The sequence below is a fragment of the Condylura cristata genome, unplaced genomic scaffold (genome assembly GCF_000260355.1).
Source record: "Condylura cristata isolate star-nosed mole 26May11 unplaced genomic scaffold, ConCri1.0 scaffold00001, whole genome shotgun sequence".
Taxonomy (NCBI): Eukaryota; Metazoa; Chordata; class Mammalia; order Eulipotyphla; family Talpidae; genus Condylura; species Condylura cristata.
Window position 1 is genome coordinate 18,089,119 of NW_004567102.1, and position 16,733 is coordinate 18,105,851.

General features: G+C 33.1%; 1 protein-coding gene across 2 annotated transcripts in view; it reads left to right on the forward strand.

The window, feature by feature from the left end:
* Nucleotides 1-16,733, forward strand: part of MLIP (muscular LMNA-interacting protein) — a 124,766-nt gene that overhangs the window by 57,401 nt on the left and 50,632 nt on the right. For both annotated transcript variants that reach the window (XM_012722763.1, XM_012722760.1), the window contains 2 exons: nt 4,228-4,272; nt 15,181-15,309. In XM_012722763.1, the coding sequence (XP_012578217.1) occupies nt 4,228-4,272; nt 15,181-15,309 (174 nt within the window). The remainder of the gene's footprint in view (nt 1-4,227; nt 4,273-15,180; nt 15,310-16,733) is intronic.

A 16,733-nucleotide genomic window follows, 5' to 3' on the forward strand; every position in this document is an offset into this window, starting at 1 on the left:
GAAAATTAACTCTAGGCAGTGACCAAGGAGCTTGATTATGTTTTAGTAGCTTTTGGAATCAAAAAGTCATTGGAAAAGGAATGTAGTTTCTCCAAAGCTGCTTTGGCACAGTAGTGGCCTTATGGAGCAATTTAATTTTCAGTGGAATTCAAATCCTCATTTCTCTGCTTAGTCTTTGCTTTCTTGTAACTTGACTCACAGATTCTTTTGAAGAAATTTTGCACTTCTCAATTTTTGACAGTTTTGTTCATTTTTATTTTATGATAATATACTGCCTAGTTCCCACCCTCTTTCATTTCTTGTGTAATTTAATTAATGTCAAAGGCTGTAGAATATAAATTCTGGGGCTTTGTTTGACACAGAGCTATCTTTACAGCATCTCTCATGTTGTTCTTCATGTATTTACATAGACAGATATGAATGATTAAAAATTTTGTGCCATTTAAATTCAATTTCAAATTTAATGTTATAAACTCAAGTTCATATACCTCAAGCTTTTTATCTATCTTAGTTGACTATTAGGTAGTGGATGAAATATAGTACCCAATCTCCACTCACTGTTCCAGGCTCAGATCACCAAATGATATTTCTTCACTTTTGGAAAATAAGTGTGATGTGATTGATAACAAAACTGTGGCCACATTATTAGATAAAAACATTGACCTACATTAGGCATATAGATGAAGGCTTCTCAAAGAGTTTGAAATGATTAGGTTGGTTGAAAGATCCTGATTGTATTTGTGATAATTTGCTGATTGTATTTGTGCTAATTCTTCTTATTATTACTTTGGGAGGGAAAATTCCTCTGTTGACTTTATAATATTACTCCATCCTGAGCTTACATTTGATTTTGTCCTTTCTCTAAAAACACTTTCTCACAATAGTGTTAAGAAGTTAATTATCCTAGATGAAAAAAAAATGTGCTGGGATATCTAAGTTGTCTTATTATTGTGACATGATTCCCAGTGAATGAATTTGGGCCTTATGGATACTTGGGAGTTTCCCTAATTTGAATAGGTTATTTGCTTGAGAATTTTATCTTTCTCCCTTGTGATTATTTGGTATCATTTAGCAATAATGACAATATACTGGAAGATATTGGTAATGTAGTTAAATTGAACAAGTCCTATAATTATTTTTATTGAAGTATAATTGACATATAGCATGATGATCATTTTAGGTGTGTGAAATAATATTTATGTTATTGTGAAGTAATTACCAGAGTATATCAGATATACATCCATCATCATACAGTCATAATTTTTTTTTCTTGTAGTGATTTTTAAATTATGCTCTCCTAGCACTTTTAAATATGTGAGTATTAAGAAGTATAGCTTCCTACAATTATTAAGATAAAATTTTTACTGTTTTTTTAATCAAGAATCACGCGCTAATTCAGCATATTTAGTGGAAGCTATTAATTTAACATAGGGAATTCATAGAGGATTCTTTCATTAATGCAATAATGAAAAATTAATTAAAGGGTAAAAACTAAGGTTGTAGAAGAAATACATAGTCATGTTAAAAATGAAATCCTAGGTGAACTGAAAAACAACTGAGATGGACATTATGATGGGCAATTTTCTGTAGCACAGAATAACCATAAACCACTTTTCACACTGACTTGGTCCACAGCAATTAGAGATGGGGAGCACTTAGCTATGATACCCCACTGTCACCCAGCAACCAGGAAATACAACAGCACTGACAGCTCTTGTGAAGAATGGAAGGAGTGGAAGAACAGAAAATAGTGCTGGACACAGTGTGAGAAGGATGCCGTGTACCTTGTCACCTGCCTGGGGATCACAGCCCCATGCACTTGGCTATCCAATAAGAACCAGTATATTTTCACTCTCATACTATATTACTCATGTCACAGAAATAAAAACAATACTGGCATATCTAAAATGAGCCCTGACAATATCTACAATTTCCAAAAATAGAAATATTTTAGAAACACTGCTTTATCATATTGATCCAAATGTATTTATAATTATGCATCTGTATGTTGACCACATTCCCTCAGAACTGAATATTGAACTAATGTGGAGCTCCCCATTTAAATGCAAAAATACCTAACAAAACATAATGATGAAAGATTTATAAATACTAAAGAGATAAAGAAAAACAAAGATTTCTGAATGCCAAAATGTAGAAGAAGCTTCTTGAGGGAGTGTTAAGAAGTACTCTGGTGGAACAGGGGGGTATCAGAAATTTGATGTGAGTAGGCAAAGTTTAGTGTTTTGTTTCTTTTTTTATTACCTTGTCTTATTTTTGGTTGCAATTATGACTTCCTTTTTTATTCTATTTAATTGCAGTGAATTAGTTTATAACACAGTGAAAGTTCTAGGTATTCTGTTTCTCACCTTGGCAAATGTAGATGTCTCTGTTTCACCCTCCTTCCCTCCTCTGGTAACCATCATTCTGGCATCAGAGTCTAAGGGTTTGTTTTTGTTTTGTCTTTTGTGTACTTCATGAGTGAAGTCACACTGTATTCGTCTTTTCAAGAGCGTTGGTTTTAACTTTTCTACATAACAGTCTAAGATTTATAAAGAATTTTCTGGAAGCCTGGGAGATCACATAGATCATTAAGCATGAAACAGAATAACAGACAAACCCTTGCACCCTAATTTTTTGGGTGGTGAAAGAGCTATGTATGAGAAAATGAGTCCAAATCTGTGAAAATGATAGATGTGTGGATCTGCAACGCTTGATTTAGGAATATCAGAGTAATGAAATAAAAAAGGAACTGATGCAGAAGCAAAGAAAATTTTAATATCCCCTACAAGAGTAAACGTGAATTGTACTACAGGGATGTTTTCCCCCTGAGGGCACCTATGGAAGTCATCACCAAAGTCACCCTAACTGAAGAGCTCCAAATCAAGAATAAAAAGCAATAGGATGAATTATGCATATTATTGGGGAGAGACATTAACAAGAGTCTGCAGATATGAGTAGCAGATTTAATAATGGGGAAATTGTAGAAAAGTCTGGAAAGAATTTATTAATGTAATTAGAGTGTTGAAATAATTGAGGTGTTATAGATACCATAAAAGGACCTGAAAAATAACCAAATAGAATTTCTTTGAATTTAAAGTCACTGAAATATAAAATTCATTTACCATGTTAAATGTACTAGTATAGAGTTGAAAAATATGTTAATTTGCAGGTTTATTTGTGGGAGCCAACGAGAAAGCAGAATAAATAAGTGAAAAATACAAAAGGAGAGTTTATAAATATATAATTGAGATGAATTATATTTAAAAGAATTATATTTACTCTAATAACAGATCAGATTTAATGAAAGTAAGGCAACATTTGAGGAACTGTTCATGGAGGATTTTCCAGAAATGAAGAAAGATAGACATACTCAAAATATAGGGAAACACCAAGACTTCAAAAAAGAGCACACAGAAAGATATCCACCCTCAGACACATTGTGGTGAAGTAACTGAATGTCATGGAGAAAATCTTTAAAACTAACCAAATGCGAACGCAGATGATCTACCACATTATGACATTTAGACTGACTCGAGTAACAGGAGCCAAATGAAGATTCTAATGTGACAATCTCTTTAAAAGACTGAGCGATAATAACCATTACCCTAGAGTTCTATGTCCTATAGAATTCTCATAAAAACTAAAAACAAAATACAAACATTTTCAGTCAAAGTCCAAGGCATTTACCATTGCATTTACACTAGTAAAAGGAAATGATCTAAATTAAGTCAAAATCAGAACTAAGGAGGAAGGAACAATATGTCTCCTCTGTAACTTAAAACCAATTTAAAATAAACAAATCATTTTTTCCCCCAAATCATGAAAACTTTTTCTCTTAAGATTCTTTGAGGAAAAAATCTGTTGCATGTTTCAATTTTCTATAAATAAATAATATATCCAGCAACACTGATATGTTTAAATAAAGTATGGCATAGATAGGAATACGGTATTACATCATCTTTAAGTATTCCGGATGTATTGTGGTTGTGTTTATGTTGAGATGTTTTTAACTATTAAATGAGTTTAATAAAATGCCCAGCAAAATATTGTTAAGCAATGTATCAATAATATTAAAGATAATTTTGTTAGTAAATATTTGCTTTTAAGATGTCAATCTTAAAATTGACATGTATTATTTTAATACTAAAAATGAAATACTCAAAAATGTTGAATATTTTGTACACATTCAAAGTTTGCTAAATAAACACCATGTTTATAATTTTGCAGGCAAACCTTTCTTCAGTATCCTCTACAGTATCTGAGACTCAACTGGTATGTATCTTCTTGCTAAGTCATAGATCTGCTTTAGAAATCTCTGATTTCTCAAATAGTTGTATCATCATGAAAATGAATTAGAAATAAATCTGAATGAAAGTGAACTGAAAATAATTAAGTTTCATTGCCTGTCTAATAAAATTTTGCTATACTTTACTATAGCTCTATTGTAATTGTTTTGTGGATGAGAGATTTCTTGAAACCATCCACAGATCCTATTTTTCCAGTAACTTGAATTCTAGTATCACATTAGAGTAATATAAGGTAGATCAGAAACAAGATGTTGTGGAATTCAGAGGAAAGCTTACTCCTTGAGGGAAGATACCAGAAAATGGTTGAAGGAGTAGGTCACTGTTGATAATGCAGAGTAATTTTGAACTTGTGGAAATGGAAAATAAAGTGTTTCACACAGGAAGGTTAGCATGTGAATCGCTGACACCGACAATGATTAATAGAAATATAATTGTGAACCACAAAGACAAGACTAATTTATATTTTAAAACTTTCCAGGAGGAAGGGGGAGGGGAAAATTTTGTCTAGTCCTCATGTTAAAAAAAATGGAAGGAAACAATTCATATTAACTCCAATAATAGTTTATTAAATAGAAAAATCTCTTCATCATAATCAGTTTAAAATTGACATGTTTTGCACTTCAATTTTAGGACAGAGTTTTTGAAGTCTGCGGTATGTTTTATATTTGTAGCATAAATCAATTTTGACTAGCCACATTTCAAGGGATTCATTGCGAGGTTAGTGACTATTGTGTGGGACAACACAGACCTAAGCTCTAGACTCATTAAAAATTGGATTAAATAAAATTACTTTTCTCTTAGTGTGTTGTATTTCTTATTCTTACAGTGGTTAGCAATTTGAAACATGAAATGAGTTGCCTACATATTATTGAATTTTTTCTTTATGTCTTCTAATTTATGACAAATTCTTATATACAGACACCTTTAGTAAATTCACTGAAAATTTCTAGGCAAGCAGTTGGAAACATTAAAAAGATAAGTGTCTGTTTAGTATATATTTTTACCCTTTTTAAGCAATTCATTTTGTGCCCTACAATCATAGCAAAAATGTCATCTGTTTACAATGCCAAATGACAAAATTTCTTTTTAAAATTTTATTTTTAAATATTTAAAAGTCAGAAAAAAATTATTAAAAGAGATGGACTTAAATCACTTGGTTATGTTGGTGTTTACATATATGATGTGTGTGTGTATATGTATGGGATGCTTTTATGTGTATATATGTGTTTGTATGTAATTTTAGTGTCGATTTAGAACAGTGTGGCAAACTGTACAGTATACTTGAAAAAGTGCTTGACTTGGCGGTCAAAGGAACCACCATTAACTTCCTGCTCTGACACTAACTACTAAGCTGATAGTGGTAAGGTGTGAATTTGGGAGTCTGAAGTCTGACTCCCCAAAGTGAACATTGCAATGAGAGCAATGTTAATACTTTCCAAGCCCCTCCAGCACTGAGAGTCTATGATTATTAGCACAGTGAAGTGAAGGTGTTGCCATGGAAACTAGCACTGCAGTAACAATGAAGCAGAGCATTTCCCACTTTAAATTTGGAAATATTACTACAACTATTTTAATATTGAAAATAATGACATACTTGTTTTTGAGAGAAATGTAGAAAAATCAAGTGTTTTTAATGTCCTTACGTATAATTCTACTCAGCATTATATACAAATAATAGATTTTAGATGCTGGATGAATAAATGTAATTTAATCATATGTAAGTGTGTGCATGTACATATATTATCAGGCTAATATATGCACGTGTGTACATATGTAGTTCAATATTTAGTACTGATTCCCCCTCCCCTTTTAAGCAGTGGTTTTGGTGCCCTACATTTATAACCAGCAAGCCATCTTATAATTGCCAAAATGTCAATTATTTTATCTGCTAAATGTTAGAAATTTTGAAAATGTTAATGTTAGAAAATGTGAAATGTTAGAAAAACCTACTTGGCTCTTAATATATGACTCATTCAATCAAGCTGATTGGCCATGTTGATGTTAATATTTTGAATTAATATATATTTTTAAAAGATTTATTTGTTTATGCATACAGAACTGGGGTACAGGCCAGAGGTGCAGGGGCAGTGAGAGGATTCACCAGAGACAGAGGAAGGAGTAGAACAGGCCAACTGATGAAGTACACTGCTGAGGGGAGTAGCAGGCGGGTCAGGAGAGGTCTGCCATGCCATGTGGGTCACCTCCGGGGCAGGCGGGGATTGAACTCATGCTGAAGTGTATTTAGCTTCTTAGTGCTGTGCATTAACCCGCTGTGCCATCAGGGAGTACCCGACTTGATATTTTAAGAAACTATTTCAAAGAGGCAATTATAAAAACTCATCATAAATATAATAATAGTCTCTTACCTAGTAAAATAATTTTGTGTTTGTGTTCTCTAGAAAAAATTGCTAATTATGATTTTGACTGACATTGACGATAATTTCTTTGTATTTAGATTAGACCTTTTCTCTAGAGAATTCAAAGATGTTTAACCTAGTTTTAAATTAAATTTTAATCCCCAAATGTCCTTGAGGTATAGGTAGGTTTGTGAAGGTCTTATTATCATGGAAACTTATCACACACAAACAGAACATCTACTGAGATGATACAATTAATAAATTCAATCACTTTAATATCTATTCCATGACAGTAATCCAGTATTTACATTATCTGGAAGTGGAATAGATTAAAAATAATTGTTTGTGTATGGGATATTATATGGCATTTTTTTCTTCAGAACATTTTTATTTTTAAGTAACATGTTAGTAATTAAATAATTTTTTTTCATCTTTATGAATGAATTTACAATATTTGTTATCATGAACTCTCCTCAGAATTAAATTCTGAAAATAACAATGTCTTTGAAAAAGAAAACTATGATATAAACTATAACACAGAGGTTGGAATGACTGTCAGCCGGAAAGGGTTAGTTTAAGGCTCCTGTATCCTAATATGTGAACTTGTCAGTTTAGCTCTGTAGGTAGGAGAGATGTAATTATTGCACACAAAATAGCTGAATTATTAAGAGGTAATATGAGCAGCCATTTTTACAGCTCACGAAACAGAATTGAAATAGATTAAAAGCATAGAGTTTGATTGTCTCTGTTCTGGAATCATTACTGATTGTAGCTAGTTCAAGGAGAAAAAGAAAAGGTTAATAAAGGAGTCGAGAAACTGAGCCTCAAGGACAGTGTGGCTTTCATTGGGTCCCACCTATGTTGCAACTTGTGCTGGCATTTTTGCATTGTCTGCAAAGATGTGATCCCTTACTAAAGAAGAGAATTAGAATGGAATAATAGGAATAATAAAAATAACAATAAATGGAATAATAGGAAAGGAAGGGTCTAGCATCTAGTTGATCTAGCACACAGTTGTCTCACTTTTTTTTTTAAGATTTATTTATTTACACATACAGAACTGGGGTACAAGCCAGAGGTGCAGGGGCAGTGAGAGGATTCCCAGAGACAGAGTGGGGTGCAGAACAGGCAGCTCAATAAAGTACACTGCTGAGGGGAGCAGCAGGTGGGTCAGGAGAGGTCTGCCAGGCTACCTCTATCCCGGGTGGGGATCAAACTCATTGTGAAGTGCCTTTAGTTTCTTAGTGCTGTGCTTTAACTTGCTGTGCCACCAGGGAGGGCCCTATCTTACTTTTTGATGTGAGTCATCACAATGTTTAGAGACTATTTGGGCCTTCTTCCTCTGGATATGAAAACAGGGCTGTACATGATGGTCTCCTTAGTCAAGGGTAGGGGTAAGGTTTAGATGACACTGGGCTTTTGCTTTTAAAACTCCATACTATTTTAAATGCTCATGGTTGCCCAAAAAGTAATGAAAGCTGAATCTAGTGAGCACAAACCAATAGGTTTAAAAATAAGCCATATGGCGATATACAGGTGAAGGTAGAAGGCAGCTTACTGGAACACTCTAAGGAAGGGTGCTTAAACTTACAGAAACTTTGCTCCTAGTTCTGAATGCCAGCTGATGTATCCTGCTTTAGTGGTGCATGACTCATTCTTCCTGAGGACCCTTGAGGTCCCTGTTGTTCAGAAAATGTAGCCCTGAGAGCCTTTGTATAGAACCATGTCTTCTTCAAGCTTAAATGTGGCTTGTCCTTGACTAGATTTTTTCCTTGACACAACATACTTAAGGGCGATAGCATTTATCATGTACGCCTCCTCAGGCCTGAGTCATGCCATTGTCTTTTCTCTAACTATTGAAATGTTTCAATCTGATTCATTGGTGTTATGTACATTCTACAAAGTATTTCTTAAATGACTGGATGTCGTTTAGAATTATTGAAATTCTATATTTATTTTTACATAACTGTCATAGAAATTAAAAAAAAAACATTTTAGCCTCAAAAATATTTATAATCAGGTAGGCATTTCCTTAAATGGTATAGACAATTTAATATCAACACTATATTATAAATGCAAAAATACATTGTTTCCCTCTCAAATCTCTTTTCTGCTGTTTTTTTTTCTTTATAAATTAAATTTCCGTCTTATATCTCAACAGATTCTCACAATTACCATTAAGTTAGAATGAAAGGAATTGCTATTTTCACCACTACTGTGAAAAATGAAGTACAGAAATTTCCAATGCTATGTCAATAGTCCCAGGGCTAATGAGTGCTATAATGGTCTGGATTTTTTACCTTAATCTTGAAAGTTTTACTCTGCTCTATAATGTTTTGAAATTTGAGATGTTTCTTTGGGTGTGAGTGAGGGAAAGAAAAAAGTTAAGTATCTGCCCCAAGTATATAATAATGTTGGAAGAATTAGAGCTAATAAACATTTACTAACTGAATGAATGAATCAGCTTACTAATTTAGAAAATGTTACCTTTGTTAACAGTCTTGGCTGGTAGGATATTTTTGAGTTTCTATGAGCCTCTTGCTAAAGAAACTCTGGAAAAAAATAATACTGGAGAATGAAGACAAGACTGAAGCAAATGACTAGAAGAAATATCTTTTCGTCACAAACTCTGAATCATTCAAGTCAGTAGAATTCCTAACCAGGCTCAAAGAAGTTTTCATATGCTGTGCTTTATTTTTGTTTTCTTATTCCAAGTCCCATTTCTTCCAAAAGGTAAAAATAAATCCTTAAAAACTGGGACTCTGCACTATATTTCTTTTGTTCTCCTAGCATGCCACTCCAAAGCTTACAGCTGTAGTCAGAAGCAATTACAAATGTCAGTCCACTTGTTGAAGTTATTAATTTAAGAAAGATGTTGCTCTAAGAAGCCATGATTTTAAAATTAGTAATGGGGATTCTCTCGGTCAATGCTGGCAGTTAATTTCAATGTTGGCTTTCAGCCAGAGGCAATACCAATGTGTTGTCATGGAATTATGATTATAAGTTCCAAAGGACAGAAACATTGCCTCTTTTTACAGTGCCCCAAGTAGCAATGTTCAAGTATAACTGTATAATTGATGGGTTATAAACACAAATGAATAACAGGCTCTGACCAGTGCTTCACAGGCCATTAAAACTGACCCTCAGGCCTCAGAATCTGTACACTCTATTTCTTGGACATTTTCAACCTCAAAACTAACAGTAGAGCTAGATGTGATATCCTCATTCTCATTCCATTCTTAAATTCTCCCCCAAAGATGACATCATTGTTGTTGTTGTTTTTAAGTGTTTAATTGCTTTCACCTTAGTAAACAGGCGGAACAACATTAAAACAAAACAAAACAAAACAAAAAAAACCAGAGAGGTTCTTGTTAAGCACAGAAGTAGTCTCTGGGCTTGGCTTCCTGTGTCTTTCAAAGGTGGTAACTTCAGGCTTTTACCTGAAGGGTGAACTTAACAGTCTTTTTCTTCTGCAGCTCCTCAATTGATTAAAGGCTGCATGGGAGCTTTGGTCCTGTGAAATTCCCTCTTCTTGGCTTATAGTATTGTAGTCAGAAAAGTCAATCCAGGAAAAGTAATGGGGCATCCCAGGCAGACAATCAGTGCCCCTTAAATCCTTCAAACTGTATTGTAGCATGCATGCTAGAATTCTGCATTAATTTATTTATTCTTCTAATATATAACACCTAGTAGGTTCTAAGCTTAGTTCTAGGTACTGGAGATAGAACAATGAATGAAACGATGATTTATGAAACTAGAGTTTATAGTCTAGTGTAAAAAGCAAGACAGTAAATGTATAAACTGATGTCAGATGTAATAAACCTATGGAAAAAAATAAGGCAAGTAAGGGAAGATAAGTGTTGTTATTTGACATGGGTCATTAGGGAAGTTCTTGTCTAATAAGATGCATTTGCACAACAACCTGAAATATTTGAAGAGAGGATCTTATAAATGGATAAAGGAGTTCTAGATAAAGCAAAAAGCTAACCAGCAAACTCCTTGTGGAAGGAAAATCACAGTAAGTATGCTGGGGGGCAATCTGGGTGAGACGCACAGGAACAGCAGGAAGACTGGCAAAGGAGAGGCTGCTTGGAGTAGGAAAGATAAGTCCTGATGGGCTTACTTTGCAGGCACTGTAACAGTTTTGACTTCTGCTCTAAGTGAAAAGATGAGACATTAAATAATTTTGGAGGAGTCTTTGATGACACGACTCTTATTGTGATTGTTCTGTGATTTATTCAACTGAATTGTCTGTTTTCTAAGAACAAGGGTTATGTCTTACTCATCTCTGTAGGCATTACACATCCTGACTTAGATTAGGTTTCAACTGGCAAAATGACTTCAGATTGTCTGATAAAAGTATGCTTTAGAGGTCCAAAATAACTTGTTTTCTTCACTACTCTTCAAAAATCTTGCATTAAGTGCAAATCACTTCTTTGTGGTTCTTCACAATGAATTGAAATTTGCAATTTGGAGTACATTGTCATTGTTCTATATGTGCCCTCTGGACAAGGACAGTCATTATCTGTTTGTATTTCTCCATTTAGGCTGAAAAGAAAATAATGAACTTGAATTTTCCTGACATTATAAGAATTACATTTGTGAATTTCATATAGCTCTTCCGTGGTTTCTATTGCAGATTAATATGAAAGAAGGGCTTCTTTGGATTGTTTAGTTATATTATTGCTGGACATGATAATCTTATAGTAGTTTACCATCAAAGACTTTCTAACTTGATCTTCATAGGACCATTTGACACTGAGAAACTAGGTATTAAGAAGAGCAGAGAGCAAGTTAACTATTCTAGGACAGCCTTATGTGTAATATGTAATAGGACAATCGTTTCACATACGCTTTAAAAAAAATTTTAGGAGGTACTTTGATATTCTTGTTCGCATATGTATTGAATATGGAGAAACAGTTTTGATTCCTGAGAGGGCAAGAATTTAGGTTCCAATCATGAATTAGAATGAATCCTTCAACAGAAGTTTCATAATGGTTCAATGGAGTTTTCAAGATCACATAGTCTGTTAAAAATAAATAAATACAAAAACTATAACCCATGTCATTAGTAGTCTCCTAACACCGATATCATCCTGCTTTAAGGATTTCTTACCAGATTTAGAGTGATATCAAAATGTAGTCTGATGTCGTCATCACACAGACTACAGGCTCCCTTAGAAGAGAAAGTGGTGGTGTGTGTGGCATGTGTGTATATATGTAAGAGAAAGGAGGATATATAGATGTACAAATGAGTGGTCAACAGCAGATCCCACAGTGTTCCTGGAATGATCTTTTGGAAGAGTGTGTACTACTTGTAAAGAAAGAAAAAAAATGATTTTGTAAGTTTAGTAAAAGGTAAAATTAATGCAGAATTATATAGCAATGACCCAAATCAAGGATGTTTCTGACAGTTTGCAATGGAAATAAAAATAATTGTTATTAAAAATATATAAAATACTAGGACTTTGTTTCTGATTTAATAGAAGTTATGGAGATGTAGGTGTTTAAAAATAATTTCAAAGTTTTATGTTTTCTATTTCTTTGAATACAACAGAACTAATTAAAATCATGGGTTTAGTGAGCAGGCCAGACCTGGGATTATATCTTGTCTTCTTTACATATTAACTCATAATTTTGACATGCAAATTATTCTAAGTCTCTCACAAGGTTGGTTGTAAGGAATTGATGAGCTCACCTATCTAAAATACTGAATACATTACCTAATCTGATATAGAAGGTAAGGAATTGGGTGAAATAGGAAAACAGTAGTGTCATGGGTTGTTTCTGAAGTTGATCTCAAAGCATAGAAAAAGGCAAGAGCAAATTGTGAAGACTTACATGAATGTGGTTTATTCATATACCATAGCTATTGGAGCGTAAATGAAGTACATGAAGTATATGAGTACATGAAGTATAGAGTACATGAGTACATGAAGTATAGAATTGGGTCACTGATCTCAATTCCAGTTTGACCAAAAGACAGTTTGGTATGCAACATCTGATGAAATGCTATAGGATGGAAACCAAATGTCAAAGGCAAACTACATATAGTTTTTTTCCCCTTAGATTTGGCTTCCATATCTATTAAATATTAATTACTGAGTACTAACACATGAATGTAAAGGGCTGAGTCATGTCTATGAAAAGAGGTTATTCAAGGCCAATTAAGGAAATTAAAATGAAAATGACTCAGAAACTTCAGGCATACAAGAAACTTCTAGAATACAAGAAAATAGCATGTGGAAAATTTGGCAAATGGGGAAAGAATCATTGTCAAATTTGTTAGGTTACCACCAATACAGGAAATTCATAGGGAACTAAGAGACATAAAGGCTGGTAGAGAAGCAAGTAAGAATCAGCAACTGACTCTGATATTAAAGGTATGTGATATCCAGCCATCCAAGAACTCTTTATATTAGTCTCGTCCTAGAGGGTGAGATCTCCAAGAGAGATGATCTGAGTGAGTAATAATAAGCTCTAGGCTAGGATAACCTAAAACATCTCCCTGCTAGCAATACAGGAACCAGGTAATTGTGCTCTCAAGCAGAGGTATTCCCTTAGTATATTAAATCCTCCTGGTTAGATTTCTTCTCTCTGCTTTTTTCTTTCTGCATAATGAAGTATCGAATTGGGTTAGAATTTCTTTCTTTTTTTTTCTTCACAAACTTAGCTCCTGAAATTCCATGTTGGTTTTAAAACCTGGTAGGTTTTGAGAACTGGAGTTGTTATATTGATTTCTTAATTTACAAAGAAGCAGACAAGAAGAGACTGTGTAGGGGTAAAGGAAAAGGAAGAATATATGAAACAGGAAGTCAAAGGGAAAGAATGTCAACTAGTCTGACAACACAGAATTATGACACAGATATCAGGAATCAACCTTCTAACAGGTGTCTGGTTGGGCTTTGTTCTTGTGTGGAGTTTACTGGCATACTGCACTCAAATGTATACTCAGCTGTGTGACTTCACGCATAATTGGATGTTACTTGCTCATTTTTAGCCCTTGAGAGAAATCAAAGTTTCTTAAGTGGGAGATATTTCTCAGCCTGGGGGGAGATAGAGATTTTCTTCAGTCTGTATTTCCCCAGTTGGCAAATAGATGTGAAAGACAACTGAGAAAATATCGATTGAAAGAAAGTATTTCTGAGCAGCATTTATTCAAGACTCAAAATATATCAGGTGGTTTATAGAGCAGAGAGATAGATGTACTCCCTTAAGGCTTAAACTTGTGAGTATCAGCATTGATGGAGGAGAGCTAATTTACTATTTTTTTTTTAAAAGAAATGGAGTTGAGAAGAATGATTACAGCAGAATGCTTAAGCAGAAAATGTGTCACAACTTTTTTTTTATTGAAATGTTGTTTGGGATTTTTTTTTTTTGTAAACTTATCAATCGTGCTGTGGCATATTACAGTATAACAAGATTTTGGTGCTTTTGAAACATTATTTTGAAATTGCCCCAAACTAGATTTCATTCATTCCTAAGTCTTTCTTTTATTCCCTGCCCTCCTCTCTATCCTTTATCTTCCATTCCTTCCTTTTACCCCCTCCCCTCTTACCTCTTATCCAAATGATATTTGTGTGCAAGTTTATGAATTCAAATGACTACTTTATAAGCTAAAACTATTGCTTGAAATTATAGAAATATTGGAGTTTGAATTCAACTCAAGGAGAAATTTAGAAGGGAATTGAGTGTGAAAGAAAAGGATTCTTAAGGAACCTTAGCACAAACAATTTAGTTGGGTACCAGGGATGTTTTGGAACTCAGTTCTGGAAAATTCTTAAGTATTTCTCCTCTGTAGGCTGGCTCTTCACATACTTTGTTCTTTTTTTCTTGATCTCATGGATTTTTTTTTTTTTTTGGTAGGGGGAAAGATTAAGACTTCCTCATACTTCTCAAATCAACATAATTTCAATCTGAACATGATTAAAGAGAGTTAAGATCTCTTTTCCATATTCTTGGAGGAGAACACATGATTACTACTTACCCTTCACTGTCTTATGTCAGAAAGTTATCCCTGGTTTCACATGTAATATAGACAGTACTTCTGGTGACCTGGTCGTGTGGATTTGGGGACATGGGAGACAGTTTTTAGAAAATGAAAGTTGTTATAGATTTGGTGAATATGCCAAATTCAATTGTCTATTCTGCCCACAATGAGAATATTGCCTGGCACAGAGGACAGGAGGACAGGCTTGATAAACATTTATGAAATATTTATTATTGAAATGTTTATTGATTGAATTAACTGGCAAGGATATAAGACAGCTTTGGCTAGATAAATGAAGTTTTTTATTTTGAACATGTTCATAGTAGATCGTTATGAGTTGACTGCTGTGATAGTTAAAACATATTAGAAATCTTTAGATTTAGGGACTGTTTTATATATTTATAAATCATTGTAAAATACAAAATATTTTTGAGAACATTTGAATGACTTAACAATATTCATACTTACTCATTTTAATATAGTTTCTGTCTTTATTTTATGATAAATCAATTGGATGTTCATGAAGACTAAGCCTGGAGTAATTCGGCCAGTACCTGTAAAATCCAAAATAGTCTTGAAAAAAGAGGAAGAAATCTATGAGCCCAACCCTTTCAGTAAATATTTGGAAGATAGCAGTGACTTCATTTCTGAGCAGGTGAGCATATATTTGGAAAAACTTTCCATGTTTTGATCAACCAGTATAAAATAGATGTCTCTATGAATATAGTGTGCAAGAAAGTGGTCATTTTTTGGAGTATAGTAATGAAAGTCCATTTTGGCATAATGAAATTTCTTTAAATCTTTGAATTTTTGTCTAAAATTTTTCTGTGTAGTACAGCTATTGTTTGGGGAATTAAGACACTACTTAAAAATATGCAATCACTGGTTGGATCATATATATACTATATTTTTATTTCTAAAGTCCTGCTTTCTTTTGAAAAGCTACAGTATTTTACTGAAAATATTATGGCTATATTAGTACAGTTGATACAAGCTTTATTGTTGGGTTTCTATTAGTATAGTAGAGATGATGTGATCTCTTAGATTGAGCAGTACTAGGTAGTAAAACAAGTTATTTAAGGCATTGCTATTTATTTGGCTTCTAAGTGGTAAGTTATATTATTTACCCTTATTGACCTTTATGTTCATGAATATATAAAGAACATTTATTAATGATACTTTATTAAATATTTGGGGAAATATGAAATATACATTTATTAAATATAAGCTTCAAAAATATTTCATAGTGAAATTTTACTTCTTTATTTGCCTTAATTGAATGAAATAATTTTGGTTTCTCTATTTTAAATGTCAATAGTATTACATGAGTAAGCAATGAAAGCAAGAAAATAAACTTTTCTGTATATAACTGGGACATGTAATATCACCACATTTGGTAATCAGTATATTTGGTATAACAAAATGTGTTGTTATAAAGGGCTATGATGTGATATGCTCCATTTAGAGTTTAGTTTGAAAATAATAATGTTTTTGTAAATATATGCTAATATTTACAGTCATTTTTAAGAAATATGAGACATTGTACCTGACACATGTTAGCTCTGTATCACTGATTAAGTCATTTCATGGTTTTACATTTCAATTACAGGATGAGTAAAAGGACAAATACAGATCATGTATCTATTATGGCTTCTTTCAAGCTATAAAATTCAGGTTACTGACATCTAACACTAAACTTATCTGGGTCTCTGAAATCTCTATATAGTCTTGAAAAAGTTCATTACAAGTACTTTACATGATTGTTCTAGCTTTTATTCATAAGGTGTACAGGAAAGTATTTTGTTTATATATGCCTTGTAGGATAACTGCTATAAATTTGATTATTTTAGAAGCCTCTACTATCATTAATAATGGTAATCAGAGGCTATTATTTTCATTTTATGGAATAAAATATATTTCTCAAATTAAATTAATAAGAGAAATCATATTGATCTATAGGGTTGCCTTATCTAATTCCACACATAGCAGAAATGGAAATTCCTGTTAGAAAAACAGTCCATCATAAACAAAAATGCTTATTAAATATCTATTGCTTATGCGACACTAGTATTTTAAAAG